This window comes from Bacillus rossius, chromosome 10 (assembly GCF_032445375.1).
Source record: "Bacillus rossius redtenbacheri isolate Brsri chromosome 10, Brsri_v3, whole genome shotgun sequence".
In the NCBI taxonomy this organism is placed as follows: domain Eukaryota; kingdom Metazoa; phylum Arthropoda; class Insecta; order Phasmatodea; family Bacillidae; genus Bacillus; species Bacillus rossius.
In genome coordinates, this window is record NC_086337.1 from 47,856,518 (window position 1) to 47,884,052 (window position 27,535).

General features: G+C 38.2%; 2 protein-coding genes across 3 annotated transcripts in view; both read right to left on the reverse strand.

The window, feature by feature from the left end:
• Positions 1–27,535, reverse strand: part of LOC134536096 (sodium-independent sulfate anion transporter-like) — a 123,731-nt gene that overhangs the window by 73,717 nt on the left and 22,479 nt on the right. For both annotated transcript variants that reach the window (XM_063375634.1, XM_063375633.1), the window contains exon 2: positions 17,423–17,728. In XM_063375634.1, the coding sequence (XP_063231704.1) occupies positions 17,423–17,621 (199 nt within the window). In that variant the 5' untranslated portion in view covers positions 17,622–17,728. The remainder of the gene's footprint in view (positions 1–17,422; positions 17,729–27,535) is intronic.
• Positions 17,658–27,535, reverse strand: part of LOC134536337 (uncharacterized) — a 108,285-nt gene continuing 98,407 nt past the window's right edge. The window contains exon 4 of the mRNA XM_063376090.1: positions 17,658–17,728. Coding sequence (XP_063232160.1) covers positions 17,658–17,728 — 71 coding nt within the window. The remainder of the gene's footprint in view (positions 17,729–27,535) is intronic.

Here is a 27,535-nt window from a genome sequence, read left to right on the forward strand (position 1 = left end):
ACATTTCTTACGGGTAGCCACCTAAAACATTGGCTGAAACTTTGCATTGTGGAAACCGCATGACAGTGAATGTTTTTGTAACGACGGAGATTCTCATTTCTACTTACCAACCAAGCCCACTTTTCCGCAAAGTTTTGTGCTGAATAATATGGCGATGGTTGCGACTTCAACTACGTCACAACTACGTTGTCTCCTGAACATTCCCAACCCCACGCCGTCGATACGCACTACGCTGCGGTCTCTTGGAAATCTCTGGACGTGTAATCGCTTTGTTTGTGTGGTGAAGAACGCAGTTTTAATTGTGTGTGGGCATGGTTTTTTTATGGTCCTCACTCCGCTTATCTTTCTCATTGTCCGGTGCGCATTCCGGCTGCACGCGAACAATTCTCGCGCTGCTGTCTCGTCGCCATCGCGTCCACGCTCAGCCACGCTCAGCCACGCTCAGCCACGTTCGGCGGAGCATAGAGGTCGAGTCGACGCAATAGCGCGACGGTCCCGGCGCTACGGAAGAAATACGATAAAATATTATTTTGAAGTGAAACTTCTAATGCGACTTCCAACAAGGTTGCGTTAAACGTTTAACGCTACCATGAAGGGGGCATGAAAACACTGTTGCGTTAAACGTTAAACGCTCCTGGGGAGGGGGAATAGAAAGAGACAGAGCGAGAGTTAATGCGTGGCACTCGAACGCATGCGCGTAGTATACCTGTTACAGGCCAGCATGCGCGTGGTATTCTTGCTATGCAGCGAAGTAAACAGTGTGCGTCGTGAAATTAGCTGAAATACGTACTTGTTTTATTTTATTGTTCTATTTTAATTAATAATATTCATTATTTCCTTTACTTGTTTTTTTAGTTTGATTTGATACACATATAATTTAATAGGGTACCTAGTATTTTTGAAGTGAAACTTCTAATGCGACTTCCAACAAGGTTCCCCCTTCCTATTTTCATTTCCACATTACGAAGTTTAACTTATTCCGCGCGGAGGGACTGCACGCACTATTTTTTTTTAATGTGTAACATCTTAGCTCTCGGTGTACGACACTTGGTAGGAGTAATTCCGTGAATCGGACGGAAAAGTCGCATGGAACAGAAATGTGTAACCACGGTGCTGCCATCTGTGGCGAATGGCGCGAACCAAAGTTCGCAAAGCCATAGGGAAACTTTATAGTAATATTTGTTTATGAATTTTAAAAAGATAGACAGTATTTTAATAAAATTCCTTTTTGAAAATCAGGTCCGAAACCAGGGATTAGTACTTTTTCAATTATTTTTTTGTTTTGTTTTTATCGGAGCTGTTTCATTATATGGTTATAAAATTTTGTTTTGCTAATCGAATGATTTGATAGTCAACGTAGCTGTTTTGGCAAAGTATTCTAGCGGCGGGTGCGGAAACTACGTGTGATTCGCGTCCAGAAATTCAGTTTAAATCACAATTTGCGTATATTTATCACGATCAGCACTGTTTCAAAGAATTCTACGTTAAGTTTCGTGTCCGAGTTTCGTATTATAAGTTTATTTGCAACATGAGAATACATGAATTTGCTCGTTACCGAAGTTAGAATTTTAAAAACGCCTCTTGTGAGTACTGAAAGCTAGCAAACGTTTTTTTTTTTATTTACATCGCGTAGTAACCCCGAAGTTTCTGAAATTAGCTCAGTAAAAAAAATTATAAAGATGTAAACAGACGAACATCAACAAGGCGTGAACAAATTGTCAGTAACTACTGTCACGTTAATTCAAATTATGGCTTACCAGTGTGACACTGGCAGTGTCTAAATGTCTAAAAACAAATAGCGAACACAGATCCATGAAAGCAAATTAAGTCACAGGACAAATTAAACCGAGCGACTCAGAAATCTACAGTTAACCCATTTAGTAAAAATATATGGCGTAAACAAAGACTGAAAAAAAGATAGCCAAATTTCACAGTAAACATGAAGTAGGACGAATAAGTTGTGTCATTAAAATAGCAACGAAGGAATAAAAATAACGGCACCAGCAAGTGATCGTAGTCGAAAATTTGGGCAGTACCAATAAGAATAAGAAAAACAGAACACGGAATCAGTACCAAAAAAATCTTAACCAAGAGGACACAACGAAACGATGTTTCGAATATGTGGTTGTGACGTTTTACAAATAAAATAAGCCAAATAAGTCTCCGATTTCAGACTTTTGAAACTTGTAATTCAACGCGGCAAGCAAAAATGCTTGGCTTTAAAGTGCTTTTTTTTTGCCCATAGCGTGGCTTCATAGAAACGCCTGATATATAACACCTCTGCGAAGATATTACCAAATCGTAAAGAAGGCACAAATCATAACGGCCTGGCCTGTTATACGGTTTACATAACTTTAGCAGGAAAAAAAGAAGAGCGCGTGTAACTCAGTACATGTGATAGACGTAGAAGTGGAACTTCTTTGGCAATTCAAACCTCGACCTGTAAGTATATAGTAAAGGGTAAAACTGCAGAGAGAGAGAGAAAAGAGAGATAAGAAGAATATTTTCTACACTTTCTGCGTGGCTGAAACCCAGCATGATAAGTCGTAAAGACTTCGGCCTGAGACGTACTTTAGAGTCATCCCTAACCAAGACCCCCTCCCAACGAACACTCTTAGTTTTAGTTAGGTTAGGAAAAAAAAATGTGTAGCATAGTTGACAGTGGGTAAGAGCTGACGTAGGCGACGGCCTTGGAGCCTAAGGTGATTGGTGTTTGTGTGTGTGGGGTGTGTGTAGGGGGGGGGGGGGGGGAGAGACGTCGTCCACCCGGCGGCTTGCAGTTAGAAAGTGCGGTCGTCGCTCACCTTCCTGGAATTCTACCTTCCCCCCCTTGCCCACCTTCTGCAGGGGGGGGGGAGGGGGCTCCGTTACAGCAAGCACGAGACCTGCGTGAACAAGAGTAACCTCCACCAGGATCTGCCGACGCGAAGACAGGGAAGAACATAACCTCCAACCGAGACGAAATGGCTTGGACAATCCTTCGACGTAAGGCTCGTGATCATTCTCCGACTCTGCGTATAACAGTGTGGTTCGAGAAAAATGTTGAACCTGCATATTCCACAAACGAAACCGGAGGTCCATCGTGACGTCACCGAAAACACAAACTCGCCGAGACGCCATCTTGTGTTGAACTGCTTCCCCCCAAGTCTGGAATTATTTGAGAGCATCAAGTCCAGATGTCATTTTTTTTTCCAGTGCAACAGGAGAAGACATGAATTTTCGTTCTTACCGAGGTTATACGTTACACATCTCTGGTGAGTAGTGAAAGACTCGCTAAAGTGATTTTTTTTTAAGTATTGCATTTTGATGAACGAGTAACCTTGAGGCTTGAGACATCCCCAGCAGTGGAACCTCAAACTCAATTTCGCTGGTGGTAACGGAAATTATGGTTCCCACGTCTTGTGTTTTCCCCACCGAGTGTGGCGATGCCGTCATTTCTGCACGCTAAACCTCTAATTTAGCCTTGAAATTGTTGCGCTCAGGGCTTTTTCATCCGTAGTTTTGAACGAGGGAAATGAATTTCGCACAGACAGCATTCAACGAAAGAATTTCGTATACTTGAGGAAAGTGAATGGCGCGATGATAAGCCTAAATTGAGGGTTCAGAGATCTTCAGAGTAACAAACGCCATAACTCAAGGAACATCATGCAATTAACGTTTATAAAGCTCAAATTCGTAAACCATCACCAACCCCACAAATTGAGGTTATAAAAAAGTAAAAACATTTTTTTTTCTTCAGATTTTCGTAATAATAAAAGTTTTATTTTACGTGAGATATTCTTAACAGGTTAATTTTAAAATTTCTCTGTGCGATAGTTAAATAAGTGAAAACCTTATATAGCAAAAAAAAAGGAAAATAATTGCCTTTATTCACATGACGTCTACATCTTCAAAAGTTTCGGAACACTTAACATTAAATATGGATGGCGGAAATTAAAGCCGAAACGCAGGATGGTAATAGTTGGCTGAGGTTTGAGTTGCTTATTTGTGTTTTTCCTACTTTAAATACAGTGTTTTTTTTTCTTTAAGCCTTTTGGCGTCTTGCGTTTTTGGCGTTCTTGCATTTCTTGCATATAGTCGGAGTCACGTGCGAACTTTGTCGATATCAACAGGTCACAAAACAATAACGGATGGAAACCGAAAAAAAAGAAAAAAAAAAGAGCTATTCTTTCAGTACTCGCCAGTGATGTGTAAACATCTAACCTCGATAACGAGCAAATTTACGTGTTCTCATGTTGCAAATACACTTATAATACGAAACTCGGACACAAAATTTAACGCAGAATTCTTTAAAATATTGCTGAGCATGAAAAATGTAGCGCAAATTGTGTTTTCAATTTTTATATCTTGACGCGAATCACACGTAGTTTCCACGCCGGCCGTTAGAATTCGCTATTGGAGCAGCTACGTCGACTAACGAACCATTCGATTTGTGTGAGCGAAATTTAAAACTGTATAGTGGAATGGCTCCGATAAAGGCGACAAAGACTGGAAAAAAATACTAAACCCCTACTTTGGACCCGATTTTCGACAGGGAATTTTATCAAAATACTGTCCTTTGGTTCGCGCCATCCGCCACAGATTGTTCCGACCCACGGCCGGCGTTCTCACGGTCCCTCCCACATGTGCGCCCTATCAGGGTAGGGTGGTGAGAAATTCCAGTTCGTTTTATACATTCCGGAGTTATAGAAACTAAACAGAACTGCTAGGGATCACTCCTTCTTGTTTGATCGGCAATGACCAGCGGCCAGGGCCACCATCCCAGCATAGTCACCGCCTCAGCCCCGTAACCTCGCTCAGCTGACCAGACAGTTGGCTGTGTCCTGAGCCCTGAGACCTTATCAGCACTGCTGGCGCCTACATCCGATCTCCCACATCTGCCACAGGTTGGCAGCACCGTCTGTCCCACGCGACTTCCATCCCATTCACAAAGTTACCCCCCCCCCCTCCCTTTCCAAAAAAAATGTCGTTGTGTCGAGTGCTGAGATGTCGCGTGTCAAACACGTCGCTGAAAGGGTCAGCCGCGGCGCGCGGCGGCGGAAACGCGTGACACCGGAAGCGAGCTGCGTGGGAGTGAGGCGTGTATCTGACAGGTGTGCATCTGACAGCTACCGCCGCGCGGCAGGCGTGAAGTTATCGCAACAATCTCTCAGCGTAGTTGTGTGAGGAGAGGGAGGTAGGAGGGAGGTAGGAGAGAGAGAGAGAGAGAGAGAGAGAGAGAGAGAAGAAATAAAAAAGAACGGCGGCGGTAAACTTGCCGGTCTGCCGGCCTCCACCGTGGCTCAAGAGGCGGCTGCGCTGACCTCAGAGGGGGCCGCGTCTTTCACAGCCGCGACTGTCGACGGCGGTGAACCGCTTCGCCTCTGAACAAGACGAGTCCACGCCGTAAAATATTTTGCGTGCGCGTCGAGTTTTCGCACTTGTGAACGTGAAAAGACACGCAAAAAAAATTTTTTTTTCAGTTCTTTTAACAAAAAGATTTACTTTGGAAACCAGTTGCCAGGAAATAGTTTGTAATACAAGAATATATGAAGTACTTTTTTTCGAGATAATACTGAGTACCTATTTCTTCCGAAAATTCTCGCATTATTTTATATGGAAAAGATAAACTAATATTAAACAATTATTTTTTGCTTTATTATTCTTATTAATGTGCGCAGTTAAGGCTGTTAAGCTATCAAGGGAACGGTTTACAAATAACTGTTAACTACTGGAGGTACTGGGACAACACAATTCTGGTAAGAATCTGAACCCAGTATTACTGTGAACACACAGTTGTTTTCATGTAAATGTACAAATTTACAATTATTTCGATTTTACATGAATATTTCTGTTCCATTTACAAACAAAAAAAGTTACAGTTTGTGGAACCGAATGCTGCATCATGTAACGAATTCGTATAAATAATTGCAGGAAGCATCAACCTGATTACCCACGCCATTTTCGTGACGCGGTAAGAACAGAAGTTCCGTCGGTCTAACTCGAGGCTCAGCCCGCGTGACTGGCGATGCTCACTGGCGAATGTGCGGAAAGCTACCTACGGCTAGTTTCGCCACCACCTGGGCTGTAAAACCGCGAACGCCCCGCCGGCGATTTTCGCCCATGTCTGCAGGAAGCACGTGGCGAGAGGTCCTGACGGGATAATCGATAGAAAGCACCATGTTTATAGCCGTCTGTTGGGAAACTGGTCGGCGCGGTGTCCTGCCGCCACAGGGTGTCTCCAAAACTGCTCGCCGCCCCGCGTTCGCGTGCAGGGTGTTTGTGAAGCACGGCTTTACGCTCCCGATTACATTGATAAAACCTTAGCAGACAAAACCAATTTAAAAAAATCAAGACAAAAGAGACGAATACGCTAGCACACTGAAATCAAGCCAAAATCAGCCAATATAGAAATTTTGTATTCACAGACAGCACACAGATTCCCGCGGAAGAAAATAGAAAAAAAAATATCACAGCACAGATGAACACAATGGGATGGACACAAAAAAAATATATTAGTAAATAAATATACAGAAAAACCAACCTTGGCCAACACAGCAACAAAATGACGAACACAACGACGATACTAAAACAGATAATCGTGACAACACAACGAAGACAATACAGAGACGAATATTGCAGGCTGCATACGACACAACAGTTGCGACGTTTCTGGAACTGAGATCTGTTCCTCATCACTCATCAGGCACAGACAGCAATCTTCCCCCATTGCAAGAATCATTCAAAGAAAAATATTGACAGTGAAGGATAAAAAAAAAACTTAATTGACGGTTACTATTTATGAAGTACTGAAGCGATCCCAGATTTTCTGTTGTTTTTTTCGGGCATCAATACTGGAAAATGGTGGGGATACTGCTATTATCATTGACCATTGAGCATTTATATTACCATCAACGCTCAGTTCAGTTCACACCTAGGGACACGTTATGGGCTGTATAGTATCGATATGTACTGTACTCGCGACTAGCTTAGAAGGAAAAGTATCGTACTCATGAAAGTATCTAGTGAAAACTATCGATACCTTGAGGCAGCGATTCTTTTCCTTGGATACTTGGCGTTTTATTATGCACGCTAAATCGTAAATAACAAAGCAAACGATAAATCAATCAATGCTTTTATTGGAAAAAATTCGTATAAAAACCAAAAATAAAAAGTATGAAACATGACACAAAATTACGAAAGAAAAAAAAGTTATTAGTTAAACATTTTTACGATTGGAAAGTACCAAAATCTAAATATTGGTAATTAAAGATAATCTTACCTTTAAGGCAATGAAACTTTGTGTAACCGACCCATACACTAAGTTTTCGATTAAGTTCCAACACATCTTACAATATATTATATACATATAATTGTCGATTATTCAATATCATACAGGCCGAAAATGGCTCAAATAGTAAAAGCATTGAATATATATAATGTATAGAAGTCGCGAGCCCAGGTTAAATTTTCTGTCCGGTTTCTCAGAAGAATTGTTGTAGTTCCAAGCTCCGCCGCTGCGATCGCTTTCATCGCTGGGTATCGGCCGTATACGCCCCTGGTGGTATTTGGCAGAACTAGGTTAACCAGCCAAGTCGTGACATCATCCTTCCCCCCCCCCCCCATTCCAGCCCCCCTTCGAAAATCCAAGACCAACGATTCAAATTACCCGGCAGGTCTTATCAGCATCGTTAGGCGACCTTGAAGAGGAGCTTCCTTTACCGTCGTTTGCGAATGATGAAATCCCAAAAGAAGCTAGCCATGGAAATCACTGAATGATGGGATTCTGTACCCGAGTGAAGTGAAAATTAGCTAATAAAACTTTGTACTGGTCAAATAGTCAGTGTTCCGTTCAAAATATGGTTTTATTTTAAAAGTAAAATACTTATTTAAACTATATTTCGCGTTTGTACAAATTTACTTTTAGATATTGGCAAGGAAAATCAACATACCTTAAACAACCTTCTCTTATTCAACGTTATCTATTAAGTAGTAAAAGGGGTAAATATTATTTTTAAAAAAAAATGGAACCCACTAAATCAGTATTCAATAATAAAATACGCATATTAAAATTTTTTGTATTTAACTTTTTTCGGTAATAAAAATTCAGGATGATTTTGGTTTAATTGGTTTACGTATATTGCTATATTTTCTAAATCACATAGAAAAGGGAAAAGAGTAGGTACATCAGTGAAAATTCCAAAATCAATATGCGAGATAAGAAATTTGGTAACTGCTCTACATTTCAAATAAAAATGCATTGGTTTCATGAATACTGAAATGTATGCGTAATAAGGCATATTGTGTTATTATCCTAAGCATGACTATAACTAAAAAAATTACCGTAATTTAAAACGATGGCAGTCTTAACATACAATAAGTGCGCGAGTCTTAGTTTATATTTTAATTGGCTTCTTCGTCAGATGGAAAAGAGTTAAGATTTCATCAAGGAAAAATATATTCTCAAATTCACTAAACCGGGAGATAGAAAATAAGGTAGGTACTTAATTTTAAATAAAAGTTAAAATAGGCTTACGCTAAAACATTTAAAAATAAGTCGTAAAAATATTTTTATTTATTAAATATTTTCTATACTTGACAGTTCTTTGGGTATAATTCTTCAAAAATCTTTGGAATTTAATACATACTTTTCTTAAAATGGTAGAGTATCAGCAATACCCGGAAATTACGTGAGCAAAGCCACGGGTTATTAGATATACTTTTACTATAAAATAAAAACAACTATACATTTGTAGTTCACGAATGTGATATTTTGTTTATTGCTTCACAACATTCATTTGCCAGTCTGAAATTTCATCGTACCACTTGTCAGAAATGTCACCAAAAATGATAGATAGATTTTTTTTGACGAATTTCAATTACGAGGAAACCTTTCGCAAGATTTTTTTCTTCGCAGTAGTCACTGGGACACCATTAATTTAAATCCACTAAGATAATAAAATTGTATGTATAATGATTTGTTTTTGTATATTTATATAACTTCCCAACCAATTTTTAATGATTTTCATGTGAGTAAAAACTTGTAAAGCAATTTAATTAACTGTGTCATAATTCTTCTGATTAGATGGAAATACAAACTTTTCATCCGTAATATACGATGATAAAATATATTTATTATTGCAAAATAATATTCACTGTTCAAATGCAAATTTAAATAGATTATTCATACATGTTTCCTGCTAATTAATGGTTTAACATAATAATTTTTAGTATAAAATCCTTTTTCTCTTGTGTTAAAATGGGTTGCTAAAATGAGGAATTATAAATATATCACTTACTAAGTCCGTGCACAGATTTACACAAAACAGTGAATGTAGATAATCTTTAATGGTAGTTTCTAATTTTCTGCCCTGAATAACATGAATTCGGTTGAATTCATACTAAAGTGAATTTTTTGAACAACTTAAATTGATGTAATAAATAAATATTTATTTTTTATTAAAAATCCACAAACTGTTTTTAAAATATAATATTTATCACGCCAGATCGAATAATAAACAAAAAATAGCTCTTATATGTTGTCTGTGTTTAAATAATTGTATTATATTTCATGGAAATAATATTTACCTTTCGGTTATTAAAAGAAAATATATTTGTATTCAAAATACTTGCGCATCGTTTTTACGAGCATAACTTGTGTATCTAACCTCAAAGCAAGGAATATAAAGAGTGGCAACTCAATGCTATAACAAACTTTTCATATCAATGTTGGCAAAATTGATTTTTTTAGTGGTCATTCGTTACTGGGAATATTCACCATATAACGTTTAAGATTATTTATTTTGAATTACGAAACAACCAAAACATTATGTAAAAATGCTTCATCTTATGTTAAAAAAATTATAAACTGCATAGCCACAAAGTATGACATCATACCATTAGTTTCAGTTACTAATAACATTACGTGCACGCGTTTGAACAGTCATCGCAGCCATAGTTGTTTCATAGCTACCAAAATCATTCAACGTTGTCAAGCATTATTCCAAATTGTGTTTTGCCATTTTACTCAATGCGCCACTCCGTTAACACATTTTATAAATTCTGAACTACGAATGTCAGTATTTTTTTTTTTTTTTTTTTTTACGTTATTACGTTTAAGAAATTTCTGTAGTTTTCTTATAATTAAAACTTAAATTTTGATGTTGGCATCTTTTAACCGCACTTTTTTTTTCGGTGGCCGTACTGCTCCAATTCAGTTGCGCCATTGAATATATATAACTTATAGAAGTCGCGAGGGGATACGATTTATTCTGCCAGTTTTGGAATCAAAACTGAGGTAGTTGCAAGCTCCCCCGCCAGACAGCTCTGCTTTCGAAAAGAAGGCACTCGTGGTTAGTGTCTCCCACGCTAGAGCGCTATAGTATCGCTTGTCTCAAGGTCGCGCGCGTATTATCTCTCTCTCTCTCTCTATCTTTTGTATTTTGTTTCCGTTGCTGTGTGGAGGGCCAGCGCATTGACAAGGCGGGAGGTTATGCTCGTCAAAACGATACGTAAATATATTGAACACAAATGTATTTTGTTTAAAGAACCGAAAGCAAAAAAATATTCCTTGAAATATTACACAATTATTTAAAAAGAGCCACATATATCAGTACTTCATTGGTGTTGGATTCCAGATGGTGTAATAAATATTGTATTTGAATAAAAATCGGTCCAATTGGAAATAAAATAAATATTTTATTCACCAAATTAATTAAAGTACCTCATAGAATCCACTTTAATATAAATTAAACCAAATGTATGCAAAGAGGAAATTATAAAATACCAGACACTGTTATATAAATAGTTGATCAGTGTAAATCTGTGCACGAACTTAGTCATGCATTAATAAAAACTTTAGTAAGCTCTAACACAAGAAACTCGTTTTTATCGGGGAAAAATATTGTATGTCAAAGAAATAACTAAACAGTAAACATGTACATACATAATATTTATGTTCGCATACGTGCAGTGAATATTATTTTGCAGTGATAAATTAATATTTTATTAACATGGCTAGATCTAAAAAAAAGTTTATACAAAATTTTAAAAATATTTACTACCTATACTTTTCAGAAGTAAAGTTGGTTTGTAAATTCTCCTTCAGGAGCATTATACAACACAGTGCATTAAATTGCGTTTCAAGTCAAATAAAAAAAAAATTAAAAATGGGTGGAAGTAAAATAAAAATACCACAAACAAATGATTATACGTACTATTTTATCATCTTTATAATTTACAAATAATGAGGGCCCAGTAACTTTGAGTTAAGTTGGTGTATAAAACTCTAGCGAAAAACAGTTCTCTGTATTCTAGAGTTGTTTGAAGTGTTTATTTACATGCACAAAAACTTTCAATGTAAAAAAAGCCACATAATCATCCTACCATAGTAGGTGACATTTTTGACAGTTCGTACAACGAAATTTGTGACTTTGACATATGAATTATATGAAGCATTAAGAATTGGTGAAGCAATAAACAAAACTAACACATATTCATGTAGTGCAAGACTAGCTAATCATGTATTAATAACTTTTGTTTATTTTACAGTAAAATATTCAGCGGCCAAAGACTTAATCCGTTGCAATAAATGTAATCTAAAGCCATCTTAAGTGAAACAAACTGTGGCTAAATGATGCCCAGTAATTTTGAGCGAAATTGTAATCGTGCAAGTTCCCATATACCACAGCTGTATTTACCTTATATTATATGTATATGCATAATCAATTTAAATATCACTTAACAACTTTAAAAAAAATAAAACAGAGTACAATATAAATTTCAAAGAATTATTTAATTCTAAATATCAGTATATAAAACTCTTCCATTGCGTATAAATTTTTTTAACTTTTACTTCCGTACATTCTTAACGATACGAAACATGCACAATGCCATCTAATGACATTTAACAAAACTATTGTGTTATTGTCCCTAGGTATTCGTTACGTATACGTTTTATACGTTAAGTAAAATAATCTCATTAGTAAGTACTATTTTTTACATTAATTAATGTAAAATATTTCATTGTCGATCTTTAGCAAACGACTTACACACGTGCAATCACTGACACGTATAGAGGAAAGTTTATAAATCAATGACTCGTTAGAAAATGTACGTGTTTGTTTCATCATCTGTGAAATATGTAAAAATATGATCGTGTAAAACGCAGAGGAATAATCAACTGTCATATGTCAGGACTGAGATTATTTGTCAGAAACGTTTGTTGAAAGCTTTCAAACTAGCATAGTTCTAATGAGAGAATAAATAGCCCAGTCAAAATATGCTAACATTTCGCTTGTACTCGAATTAAATCCGATATTTTTGTTACACTTTGCACGTATTCAGTAGTGTCCAGGGGAATTAAAATCAAAAGTCATGATGAATAGGAAGTGAGGTAGTCAGAAACTAGAAAGGATTATAAAAAAAGGCATTTGTTTTTGATTTTTAAAAAAAATATCTCGTAAATGAGTAACCTTAAAAGAAAAAAGGTTTTAATAAAAAAATGAAAGAGTATTAAAAATCCTATAAAAAATTATTTTCACTTTTTCATTTCTCTAATATTGTTTGAGATAGTTTCACTTAAAAAATGAGTTTTTTTTATTTATCTCAAACCTTTTTCCTATAGCAACTGACCTATATATTTGTGAACCGTGCTTCTTGTATGCCAAACGCTGTTACTTGACTTTACAAGACATGTTTAAGCTAGAGTCCATGATGACCCCAGAATTAAACATTTTTACATGTCAGGGTTACTTCTCAAAGAAAAGAACTGATAGCGTTTGGTCAGACAGACCACAGAACAGACTTAAATGCGTAACATGAAAATTGTTGGAAGCCTCACACGAGGACGAGGATTCACTGACAAGTTCTTGAGCGAGTGGACCTTGGGAATGACTGCATTTGCATCTGCTCATCATTGAAGAGTTATGCGCTACTCATTTTATATCTTTGAACAACTAGATTTCTGACAATATCGAAGAAGTAGGGATGCCACAGATTAATATAAGATCTCTGCTTAGCTAAATAATCACCCACCATTTCCTGGAACACAACAAATCATCTATATAGCAACTGGACTAGTAGGGGATGCCACAGTTACCTTTTTCAATGCTATAGTAATTGGCGAGCAATCAATACAGAGTAATGTTGGAAAAATTCTAATCAAGCATTGACACGAAAAGATCAAGCTCTCCCTCTGGCGAATATTAGCTACACTATTACATTCAATTGTAATAGCTCATTTATCATTTGTTAGTTTTCCAGAGGTTAACGATAAGTGATGAAAAATAGGATGACTTGATCATGTATATGCAGTATGAGTTGGCTCCATTTCATTTAGCTCTCTTTGACGAAGCTGGGATACGCAAAACCAAGAAAGCAACCCTGTACATGTTTTATGTGACGAGGGAGAATTTGGACTTGGAAAACCCTGACTTTGTTCTTAATGGTGGATTCTTACTACACAGTCATATAGCCGATAAGAGGTACTGATTCCTCTATTTGCCCAAAATATGTCAATTACATTATCATTTCCTATTTATCATGACTGTTGATGTGACGTTCCGTGCAGACCACTGAACAATTGAAACACAAAATCATAAACAACGGATTGAATTTGAGCACAAAATATACTTTGACTGGGCTAGAAGTCTATAACACTCGTGTTTAAATGCGTACCTAATTTTTAGAATCTCAATATAAGTGTCTTCCAGGTGAATTTTTTTTTCTGGATACATAATAAAATATTTTTGAATTTAAATTGTTCATAACTTAAGTAATAACGGTAGAATTCAAAGTATTTTATACAGTTTTATCTACTTAAAAAAAGTACGGAGGTGGTTGTGTGGACCAATGTTTACCACGTTTTTGTTTTTATTTTTGTATAAAACAAAAGTTCGAACTTATGTTTTTCTTACACTAATCCACTTAAAAAGTATGTTCTCTGGTAAATAAACGCAAAATTTTTCACATGACGTTTTTTGACAGCGATCATTAAGCTACTAACATCTTAATATTGTAAAGTAATAAACAAAAAATACTAATGCAGCTGCAGTCTATCTACTCACAAATAATTAATTGTTTAGTTATTTCTTAAGCACATTTTGCAATCTATCTTAAAATTTTGTTGAAACGCTTGCCAAACAAATGCATTTTATGACAGACGACGTGGGTAATACTTGGCTAAAACTTTGCGTTTATTAAAATTTACATCGAAAATTAACTAGCGTTCACTCGGTTTTAGTCAAAATGATGAAATTAAAAATATGTGGTTGCTGTAATATAATTAGTTTTTTAAAGTAATTAAAACGTGGATATTTTAAATATAATAGAAAAGAATTCTTTACAAATTCATATTAAATAATTAGGACTTTCCTCGCATACTTGCGTCAACTTTTTTTACACAGTATATAACTGATAAATAATGTAAAACAAAATTGGCAAGTTATAATTCACAACATCCCTGTCATTATTTTTAACTGGAAAACGGAACATTGATGTGCCTTGTGAACCGATCCTCGTATTCTGACAACCCGTGTACGCACATTTATTACCCTTCAGCATGTCTGAAATTATAAAATTATCAATGCGAAATAAAGTTAAAATAAGTAGGTATTTAACTTTTAAATTAAATCATATTTTAAACTCAACACGGACTGAAGGCCTGATACAAAGTTCTTAGGAGCTAATTTTCACGTTACTAGGGTACACAATCCCTCGATACAGTGATCCAAGTAACTGTCTTCTCCCGGGGTTTCGTGGCTCTCAAAGTCAGTGGTAAGGAATACTTATCGTCAAGGTCGCCGAACGGTGCTGATACCAGCTTCCCGTATATGGGAGGGTGACTGGCTGGTTAACCTAGTACGCCCTAAGACCGCTAGGGGCGTGCGCTGTCGATACCCAGCGATTGAAGCGATCGCAGCGGCGGAGCTTGGAACTACAACAATTCTTCTGCGAAACCGGACAGAAAATTTAACCTGGGCTCGCGACTTCTATACATTATATATATTCAATGGTTGCGCCCGCCCGTATCTAAGCGCTCGGATTTCAACAAACGGCACCGCCTCTCGATAGAGTGAGACAGAGAATTACGCGCATGACCTTGAAAAAAGCGATGCTACAGCGCTCTAGCGTGGAAGCTGGTAACTACGAGTACCCTCTTGTGGAAAGAAGAGCTGTCTAGCGGCGGAGCTAACAACTACCACAGTTTTGGATCCGAAAATTGGAATAATAAATCCTATCCCCTCGCGACTTCTATAAGTTATATATATTCAATGGTAAAAGAATCAATTAAAAAGTGTCGAGTATCGAAGTATCAATATCGAAAGAAAACTACGCGTTATCAAAAAGTATCGATACTTTTTCCGCGTCCCTATTTACGTAGCTCGCCTGTCAAGGTGACCATGACAGACCCCATTACCGACTGACCTTCTAAACGATGAAGACACTGTTGACTTCAAAATTCCTTCCCGTGACTAAACGTTTCAGGGTTAAGGCTGGTCTATCCTTGACAGCTACACTTCCATATTTGTGTCCTCCCTTTTGAAAAATATTTCAACTATATAACGATATGCTAAAAAGGCTCATGCCTCGTACTTCCAATTTTGTCGGTTCAAAACCAGTAGTGTGCATCACATTGTTAAACAGACTAAGAATGATATTTCTGTCGAGAGATATATAGAACCAGTGTGGGCTATTGAACATACTACGAAAAATACGGAATGTTTCAAAATGATTAATCCGATTTCACGAGCCTGTAACAGTTACACAAATAAAGAATGAGCTTAGAGCAATAGAACAATACAAAGATTTTTTTATTTACTTTTCACGAAACAACTATCTCTTCCAACTACTGGTGCCACCGTCGAATGCTCTGAGTCAGTGATTGACAAACTTTGTAGGAGAGGACCAGATGGAAAAGAAAACTACCTAGGCGGGCCAACAAAATTTATCAAACGAATTCTTGTAACAAAAAATCAGGTCCAGAGCCGAGGTTTAGTATTTTTTTCAAAGTTTTTTTTCACTTTTATCGGAGCCGTTTCATTATATAGTTTAATATTTATCTCTGTAAATCGAATGATTCTATAGTCGACATGGCTGCTCCGGCAGCGAATTCTGGCGGTGGATGCAGAAACTACATGTGATTCGCGTCGAAAAATGTAGTTGAAAACAAAATTCACACCGTCCCTTAACGCGGTGTGGCTGTGTCATGGACACGGCCGTGTGTTGTACGCGAATATGTGTACGTAACAGGTAATATTTTCTATACAAAATATAAAGTACGCTATATTATATGTTATAATCTAGTTTGAACACTAAAAAGTCCCGTATAAGCCAACATTATATATTTTTGATTATATATATATTTTTATTTTAACACCATATATATTAACTGCAACTATTTAACACTAGTGTTTTATACATGCAATCGATAGATTTTGACGAGAGATGACCATTGAAACTGAAACGAACGTCGTAGCTTCTCCGAGCTATATATATTTTCAATAATTATTTATATCGATTATATAATTATATATGATTAAATGTGATTATATATATGTATATATACATTTCAGCAACATATATTTGATTATTTAAATTTCAGTTAATAAAATCCGTTTTAAAGCCGGTCCGCATTTTAAACAGCACATTTATACTTACTCCGGTGGTTCGATTACCATGCATAGGAAGAACCACCAAGAAATTTATGCAGGATGTTCTGTTTATGTAGGATCTTTTCTTCTTTCTGCTGTATCCTTATATCCTAAACAGATTCATATTCTTTAATTACCGGAACTTGTGAGCGATTCAACTCTTCCTCTCAATATTACATCGCGAATGCAATTACAATTTCTTGTCCCTTCTGCCATCAGATGCAATGTAGGAAATGGGAGCAATTTTAAAGACGTATTCACGTCAAAAAAAAAAATTGGTTGTCTGTAAAGTCGGTTTACGGACGATAGTTTAACGTGAAAACGTCATAAGAAAACATTGATGAAATTATTGCATACTTTTATTAATAAAATTGAATCATTTTTATTGAATTATCACTATTTTGTATGGACGCAAAGAAGGAGTGAACTGAAATCTACAATTTAATTGAAAAAATTACTTTTTTTTGCACTCATTAATTAAAATATGTTTATTACTTTAACTTTTATACATGTTTGCTATTTTAACTTCTTCCAATCTGTGTTATTCTGTTAAGGATAGGACGATGATAAGGAAAAGTAGGAAACGAATGGGAGTGTTTGCAAGTTTAACGTGCCTCGGAAAAAGTCAAATCGATGGTTGTTCCAATCGAGCGGAAGAGAGATAGATAGATGCGGCGCAAGCGTACAATGAGCATAACGGGACACTTTTTCGTGCGTGCAGCCCGGCGTACATCGATTCATTAGACGTCGTCACGTCGAAAATGGAAATGGCTGGGCGGGTAGGTACTCACCGTTGGCGTGGTGCGGGGGCCGGAAGCCGTTGGCGGCGCCGTTGGGGGAGTCCTCCGGCTTGCCGACGCTGAAGCCGTCGTTGTCGACGCCGCCGCCGCCGCTGAGGTTGCCGGCGACGCCCCACGAGGTGAGCGTCACGGCGCTGCCCCTGCGGCCCTCCCACCTCATGTCGTAGCTGGCGCCGGGCGCGCCGGGCATCTGCTGCTGCTCTCCTCCTCCTCCGCTAGGGGCGCGTCACGCGGCGCGTTCGCGCGAGTCGCTGCCCGCCTGCCCGCCGCTCATCTTCCACGGCGCCGGTCCCGCTCCTGCGGGGGGACAGACACCACCACGTCACCACCACGTCTTCCAACACATCTTCCAGTGTGATTTAAATTTCCCTAACCCAACTAAAACCTTTGAATATATATACTGCATAGAAGTCGCCAGCCCAGGTTAAAATTTCTAATACGGTTTTGAGGTAGTTGGTTAATTCACCGCCGCAATCGCCACCATCTCTCTAGGGCATCGACTTGTGGTGGTCCCCTAGCGGATGAGTGTCGAACTCTTCAAACACCCCCTTCCCCCTCCTTGTTGAACGACCTTCAGCTGCAGTGAATGTTGGGTTGGGGGGGGGGGGAAATGACAGCGGGCGACAGTGCTGCGCTCTAACGTGTAAATAACAACTAAGACGATACAGGGCGTTACGGCAGCGCCCTGCAGCGGTGAAGTTCCCAAGCTGCTCATCATACGCTCCTGAAAAACGTAGAGTAAATCCTATCCACTCGCGACTTCTATACAGTATATATATCCAAAGCTAAAACTAAGCGTATTTTGGAGGGGTCCGGGTTAGGGGAGGGACCTAGGTGCGTCTCAGGCCGAAGCCTATCACGCCTTAGTCATGCTGGGATCAACCACGCAGGGAGAGGGTCGCATGCATCGTGTGCTAGGAGGGGGATTGGCCAGCCATGGCAACGATCGGCAACCATGACCAACTCCCTCTCACTCTTAAATCTTAGACTATAACTAAGAGATAGGTCGGGCCCAGGTAAAACCTGCAGTGACACAGGGGAGAAAAAAAAACCCTGGGCACTTTCATGCGGGATGCAATTTGGCATTGCGTTACGTGTAGGAATTCACAGGAGACAAGAGGATGGTCTGGATGTAGTGTTGGTCAGAGTAGAAAAGAATCTACCATGCGGGGGGTTGGGCACTTGGGACTCGTGGTCCGCTTTGCTTTTTATCCAGGACTGGATTTAGTGACCAGGGACGCCAGCGCCCCTGGTGGTGAGTGGTTACACTGACCACTCACTCCGCCCGCCGGGGAAGCCTACGATTCACGCCGAGTATCCGACATGCCCGAACATTACCGAATACTTGTCTTCGGGTGTGCTTCGGAATACTTTTGTCTAGGTGAAGAAAAAAAAACCGTCTGTTTTAAATGCCGGAAATAAACAAATAAAGGTAGGAAGTTTTATAAAACCATTAAAACCAAGACAAATATTTGAGTAAATATACGAACATTCTTATCTTTTACATTCGTCTTGCAATGTCATCAAATTAAAATGCGATGTTATTAACTTAAGATTTATTTGTTTTTTGGATATTGTTGCGCAAGTAATAAGTGAAAAAAATATATACGTGAGTTCCTACTGTTCATCCTTCGTCCCGGTTTGTTAGGTCAGGTCAGTTACATTATAAATACTTTAGTTTGAAAGTATTTATAATGTAACTGACCTGACCTAATCGACCATTTTAATTAATTAGGCATTCACGAACACACGGCAAAATAAAAAATGCGTTTTTTCACCTAAAAAAAAGAATTCCGAAGTCATCCGAAGGCAGGTATTCGGTAATCTTCGGGCATGTCGAATACTCGGCGTGAATCGTAGGCTTCCCCTTCCAGTGAGGTGTGAACATCTGACCTCGGCAACGAGCAGAACTTGGGCGCTCTCGTGTCGCAACTGCACTTTCAACACGAAACTTAAGACACAAAATTTAACGTAGAATTCTTAAAAATAACGAGTTCAACTACATTTATGGATGCGAATCACAAGTAGTTACCGCAATCGCCGCTAGAATTCGCTGCCTGAGCAACTACGTCGACTATCGAATCGTTCCCTTTACAGACAGAAATTTTAACCAATACAATGAAACGGCTCCGATAAAACCGAGAAAAAAAAAACCTTGAAAAAATACTAAACCCCGGTTTTTGGACCTGATTTACAACAAGAAATTTAATTAAAATACTGCCCATTTTTTTTTTAAATTTACGAATCAGTAAATACTATAAACTTTCCTTTTTTTGTTTTTTTAACTGTGAAATTTTTTGAGTTCGCGCCATCCGCCACAGATGTGGCTGTTACATATTTCCGTTCCTTGATTGCCGTAGCATTCACGAAGTTAATCCCAACTAAATGCCGTATACCGAGAGCTAAGATGTTACACATCAAAAACTTATTTTAATTATGACAACACATCAAAAACTTACATTACTATTGACAACACATCAAAAACTTGCATTACTATTTACACTAACACACAGACATATGGGCCTACAGTAGTAGCCGTAGGCCTCTTGGCATCTCACACAGTAAAATACTATCTTCACTGATATTTTTCAAATTTTTTTTTTTTTTTCGTAATTCCCGGATAACCACATATTTTTTTGAAAAAATTTCATTTTCTTTCCAAATATCAACATAGATTTAAATAATTTAAGATAGGTTGTTAATTAAGATAACGCATTGATAATGATCAGCATTTTTCCTCTATTACGAACGTTTTATATGACTTCTAAAATGTTACGTTACCATTATATTACAGTAGATAAATAAAAAAAAACTCTGAGGTAAAAATTAGGTATGAAACTGTGAAGTATGCCCGTGTTTATACAGTATATTTTGTCTTTCGTCGCCACCTAATGGCTTACTTCTTTTATAATTTATGTTAGTATAAAACGGTTAATCAAATGTATATATTTTTTTAATGTGAAAGTATAACTGACTGAAACATTTTACGGTTTTGCTGAAAATTTACCGGTAAATTACAGGAAGATTCCCCATTAACACTTTTTCAAAAAACAAACATCTTAAATTTTTTTTTATTTTTTATGTGGAAGTATAACTGACTGAAACATTTTACGGTTTTGCTGAAAATTTACCGGTAAATTACAGGAAGTTTCCCCATTAACACAATTTTTTTTTCTCGGAAAACTAACATCTTAAAATTGTATGAGCAAGCTGGCAAACCATTGCAAGAATAATTTAAAAACCCGCGTCGAGAGTTGCCGGAAAGATCCCGCGTAGACGCGCGCGTTCGTGCCCCCGCGCGGGGTAAAGGGAACACACACGCCAGGATCGTGTCTATTCCTCTACGGAACGCGGCCATCGGGCCGGCGCGGCGGGGCGATAAGGGCGCGTGTTGCCGGCGCCCAACTGTGCCATCGGCGCACGCACGCAGGGGGGGGGGGGAGGAGGGGGTGAGAGAGCGCGTACGTGCCTGGCGCGTCGACTTCCGGTGGCGGCGCGCGATCTGTTGACGTCTCGCGCGATCGTCACGTACCGTGGACGTGCTGACAGTTTCTTGACGGCGCGGTGGTCCTGTTCCCAGGACCACACGTGTGCCAACCACCTTGATTTAGTAAAAAAAAAAAATTGAGGTCGGCTGTGTCGGGACACGGTCGCCATGTTACCATCGTGAATACGTCATAATTAGAGACCGGAAAAATTCGCGGATTCATTTCACGACAGCCTGAAATTCAAATAGTCGTACCTCAGTGCTGCCCTCTGCTATTGGCTCACAACTCACATGGACGACTCTGGGCCGGTGAGAAAAAACCTCAACTGAAGCTGTATCGAATCACAGGCCGCTACGTTGGGACACCACCTTCACAAGACAGCAGCCAATGAGAGGGTGACATTTGACCGAGCGTACGTAGAACTATAAAGTTCATCCTGGAGGTCATTGAACCCGCGAATTTTTCCGGTCCCTAGTCATAATGTAGCGTGTATCATCCTCAGATTGCCGTGAGTACTTTACCGGTCTTTCATTCTCTCTTTCCAGTGCATTATTAGTGTGCTGTCCTTGTTTCGGTGTGTTGTGTTGCCAGATATACCAAATGAGCACAATAGTTTTAGACACAACTTTGGATATAATGCAACGGAAAAAAAACTGTACAAATATTTTTTTTTAAATTGAAACGAGTTTTTTAGGAACACATTTTATTTTTGTTGTATTTCACCAATATAAAATACAGTACTTTTAAGAAAAGAAAACATGACTGAAAGATGCCATCTTAGTACCGACAGTTTTTCGCTATCAAATATTTTTTTATATTATCTAATATCATACATTTTGGTTATGTCTGACCATAGTACATAATAAATGGAAATTCTTGATTTTAATAGTGACAAACTGCTACAAATAGTTTCTCCTTTGAAATAATAATTAGTGTTAAGAATCGGATTATTTTTGTTTACTTTCCAAATGTATACGAATGTAATAATACTGTCAAAATACACTATTTTCATTTTATGGTCTTAGAAAAATCAACAATTCAGTAAAACTGAAACAAAACAAAAATTTATTACAATTGTCAATCATATATACGAAAGAAGAATTTTAATGTCAACAAGCCAGATAGTGTCAACTTGGCAACACTGGACGCCATTTGCGTGGGATATTATAGGCCGCGGCTGAACACTATCAATTATGACTGCACTCGTACTAGGCCGGGTGACGTCCGCCATCTTAGCTTCCTTCCTCTCGCTGCAGAGTCTGTTCCGTTGGGAGCTGGTAAGTGGCACCTGTTTGGAATCAGCACAAGCTGTTCTTTCCTATAACCGTCGTTTCTTGCCGTTCCGATCGTAAAGGTTTCTTCATGTACTACGGCATTGTACATTTTTCGCACTATTCTTAGTAATTTCGTCTCACAGTTGTTATATAGCAAATCTTTTTTTAACAATTTTTTTTTTAACGTGGAATCGAACGTTCGAGAAACTTGCCTGTTACTCGAAGTGAACTGTAAATATACAACAACAAAAAAGTTTTATTTTGGCGCATGCGCAAACCCTTACCCTACCTACTCGAATATACTAAGCCTGTTTTTTTTTGCTTTAAAACGTTTTAAAATCCACAACATTTTCGTTACACTCCACGTTTTTAACTGGCATCTCGATTTCCAATAAGTATCTCATAAATTTTTTTTTGACAGATTGGAAACATTTTGCTTATTATATTATTAGGTATCGAAAACATAATCATCTTTGGTTGAGGACATAGATAAAATTAATGCAAGTATGCATGTGCGCAAGTGTGTGAGTGTGCAAGTATGCAAGTGTGCAATCTTTAGCATGTATGCTGCGTCATTTCTACCTCTCCCCTTCCGTCTCTTCCTCTACCGGTTCCACCACACATGTACCAAACTATTCCCCTCACGCTATCGCTATTTTCATAACGCTCGAAAACTGTAGTCCCCTTAGCAAAGAAGTTTCACTAGAAAAAAAATTGTTGTCTGTAAAGTCGGTTTACGGACGATAGTTTAACGTGACAACGTCATAACAAAACATTGATGAAATGATTGCATACTTTTATGAATAAAATTGAATCATTTTTATTGAATCATCACTATTTTGTATGGATACAAAGGAGTGAAATTAAATATACAATTTAATTGATAAATTTACTTTTATTTGCACTTATTAATTCAAATATGTTTATTTCTTTAACGAAGAGATTATTTCAACTATAACTTTTATACATGTTTGCTATTTAACTTCTTCCAATCTGTGTTATTCTGTTAAGGATAGGACGATGATAGGAAAAGTAGGAAACGAATGGGAGTGTTTCAAGTTTAATGTGCCTCGAAAAAGTCAAATGGATGGTTGTTCCAATCGAGTGGAAGAGAGATAGATGCGGCGCAAGCGTACAATGAGCGTAACAGGACAAAGTGTAACGGGACAATGTGCGTCCTTTTTCGTGCGTGCAGCCGGCGTTCATCGATTTATTAGACGTTGTCACGTCAAAAAATATCATCTGTTTCTCGACGTTTTCATTTATCGGCACGAATCCTCGATTCACGTATGTGTCACGTATTTGTGGGCATGGTACGATGTTTGCCACTAAAGTTCGGTACTGCGTAGACTCGCCCGAGTTGTATTTCCGTGTTCACGCCTGTGTCACGTACAGTCAGTTCACATTTTCAGGAGCCCTGCATGAGATCTGCCGACTTGCAAAGTGAAACATTTACAGTTTTGCAGCATTCTACGTAAAATTTAATTTGACATTTTTTTAACAGTGTATGAAATTCAAGTTTGTAGCGGAGGTATTCGCTGTTCTTGTTCAAGGAGAGTGCAAACAAGTGCCAACAATCCTTCCTTGTAGTAACCATCATGCAGATATTAGTTCATGGAATGCGTGTCTGTTCTAAAGGTAATGTCACACTGGTTATATTTTGGCTAGTTACACTACCCGAAGATGTATAGAGGCTAATGTTAGCAGTTTGTTTGATATGTATGTATCTTGAAAGGAACTCGCTACACTGTTAAAAATGTACACCTTCAAATTACGAAGAGCCCTGGTTACAAGTTATCAACAAATCATCGTAAATGTACAGTTATCTTTGTAAAATTGACCGACACTAAGTTAACTAACTTTTAACGTAAATCCAAAAGAATATTCTTGGTATATTCGCTGAAGTGTAATGTTCGCGCTGTGACGACTGCATTTTATGGAAGTGAGTGCGTTTAACACTGAATATTCTGTTTCACACTTACTAACCATCACCATACGTAGTCAAGGCACCATTTACACGATGTTTTCGGCGTAACAATACGGCTGTTGGCGAAGTAAAAAAAAATTGGTTGTCTGTAAAGTCGGTTTACGGTCGAGTTTAACGTGACGTCATAACAAAACATTGATGAAACGATTGCATACTTTTATGAATAAAATTGAATCATTTTTATTTTAATAATAAAAGAATAAATACTTGAAATTATACTAGTAATCAGATTTTTAAAATGCAAGAATATTTAACCTTTATTGCCGAAATTGTTGTTGTAATAAGCAATGAAAACCACATAAACTTTTCACTTCACTTTTATAACCAGTCGACGAAACAGTTCACGTGTAGATGTACAGTAAGTTGTGTGCTGCCGCTGTCTTTCTTCTCCTCGGATCGCATTGGCCAATCGAGTGGAAGAGAAATAGATGCGGCGCAAGCGTACAATGAGCGTAACGGGACACTTTTTCGTGTGTGCAGCCGGCGTTCATCGATTTATTAGTCGTTGTCACGTCAAAAAAAGTGACTTCGACTTAGTCACAACATGCCGCATACCTGACTATTCCTAACCCCGTAAACCACTGACTCCTCGCCGCATGGAGCGCGCGCCATCTTGCCCGCTCGAACCAGAAGCTAAGTAATTGCTCGGGGGTATTTTCCGTGAGAGGGGCGGCGTGTGACGTAACTGGAGAATCTGCGTGTAACGAGCGTGGCATAACAGGTTACACTGCTGCTAACTGGTACCCTGCCACAACAGGCATCAACACAGCCCCGCGGGCGTTTCACGACTGCCAACGCATAAAGAAAAAAATCAACACAAAACAAGCGTATCAACAGAAAATATTTCACACACACACGCATTAAAATGAGTATGTGCTCACGTTAGACGATGTTACGAGTGCTGGTAATTTTTTTTTTTTTTTTTTTTTGTTGCCATTTATATCTAACGACTTTATCCGGGATTCCAATATTTTTCAATGAAAATATGCAAGGCGAATAAACACAGAAAAAAATTTTCTGTGCTTTTACATTTTGGAAACCATTTGCCAAGAAATAGTTCGTAATACTACAACATGTGGCTATAGTTTTTTTATTTATTTTAAATTTATGAATTAGGTGTTCCGAAATAATACTGAGTATTTCTTATGAAAATTGGTGGATAATTTGTTTTTATTGATATTTCATTTAAGCATCATTTTTTAAACCATGATTAATATAATCGAATAATCAACAATTTTACTTTGTTTTGTTCTATCATACTTACAAATAACTTGGGTACTGGGACAACGCGACGGCTAAATGCCCGGGTAACAACAATTCTAACCCAGTATTATTACGAACACTATTTTGTAAGATTTTTGTAAGATTATTTTCAAAGATTTTGTAACGATACAGTTTTTTTCCTTCATGAAAAAGTACAAATTTACAAATATTTATAATTTTACATGACTATTTCTGTTCCTATTTCAAAAATAAATTACAGTGTACATTGACCAAACAAAATATTTGCAGTAATATATATATATATATGTGTGTGTGTGTGTGTGTGTATATATATATATATATACACTCACACACGCGCATTAAAAGACTTGAATGTACAGAAGACAGACAGCGGATAGTTTTGTTTATTAAATTTATATCCTAAAATTGTTTTGTAATGGGTTAACGAATGATTTTTCGAACAAATTAAAATATTGTTCTCGAACAAATCGATTGAAGGAACCACTAAATATTGTTGGCTGTCGTATGTTTGGCGCGTATTTAACTGCAAGAAAAGTTTTTACATGGTCGTTAATTTTTTTATGTGTAAACATCCCAGCTCTCTGTATACAGCATTAGATAGGAGTAACTTCGAGAACGGAACGGAAAATCTGTCACCACGGTGCTGCCATCTGTGCCGGATGACGCGAACCAACGTTCACAAAGCCGAAGGGGAAACTTTATATTAGTTTAATGAACTTTTATAAGATGGGTAGTATTTTAATGAAATTCTTCCTTGTCGAAGATCAGTTCCAAAGCCGGGGTTCATTATTTTTCCAAGTCTTTTTTTTTTTTCGCTTTTATCGGAGCCGTTTCATTATATAATTGAACCTTTCGCGCTGCAAATGGAATGATTCTATAGTCGACGTAGCTGCTCCGGCAGCTAATTTTTCCGGTGTGGATCGCGTCCAGAAATGTAGCCGAAAACACGATTTTCGTATATTTAAGTTTATTTTAAAGAATTCTACGTTAAATTTCGTATCCGGAGTTTCATATCACGAGTGAATTTGCAAACATGAGAACGCGCGAATTTTTTTCTCGTTACAGAGATATTTACACATCACTGCCGGGCATAGCCGGATTTAGAGGTCTGGAGGCCTCGGGGCAACAGAGGAGCGGAGGCCCCCTGGCCCCAAATTATTTTACAAATAAAATGAACAATTTTTTTCAGTCGAGTTTTCCAATAAATAATATATTGTGGAATCAAGTAGATTCTCTTAGTATTTAAAAAAAAAAACATACATAAATATAATCGGAGACAAGTATTATATGACATTAAATTTTAGTGTTAATGAATATTTCTGTTAATATTTAACAATAATATAATCATGTTTGAACAAAGTACTGTAGGTAAAGGTAAAACAGCGAAAAAAGAATATTGTTACGATTTCCCTGCGGGTTCGTAAGGATAGCCCAATTGATAGATTTTTATTACACACACAGTTTTATTTATTACTACTACTTGCCACTTACAAATAATCTTCTAAATTGGCAGATAATTAATTACATGTAAAGAAATGTCAATTCCCCAGTCACTCGTTTCACACACCTCGCTGGGCCGCACTTCCGGCGCAACTCTCGCCGCAGCACCCCTCGTGGGTCTCCGCCGCGGGACTCCGTCGCCGCACTTCGCCGCCGCCGTCACACCCTTCGCCGAGATCCCACTCGACGACTCGCTCGCCACTTCACTCGGGACTCCGCCACGCCCACGACTCTATCGCCCGGAAACTCCACCGCGGGAAAACTCCCGACTCCACTGAACTCTCTCACTCCCTGCCCTGGAACCTTCGTCCAAGGACTTCGCCACTCTGCCGCACCCGCGGCACTATCGCCCGGAAACTCCGCTGCGCGAGAACTCCCCACTGAACTCCCAACTCACTCTGACTGACTCGAAGGTCGGCCCAACCTCCTTAAATAGCCCTTGGGTTCCCATCCAGAACAATCGGGCATATCTCCAAGATATCGCGCGACCTTCGCCGTCGAAATGCCCAGAAACGCATCGTGAGTCCTCGAAGGACGCGGTGGCTGCTCTAAGAACGCCGATAAAGGCGTCTGAGTCATTTTATTCCGCAGTGCGGCCTCTTTTAAGTAA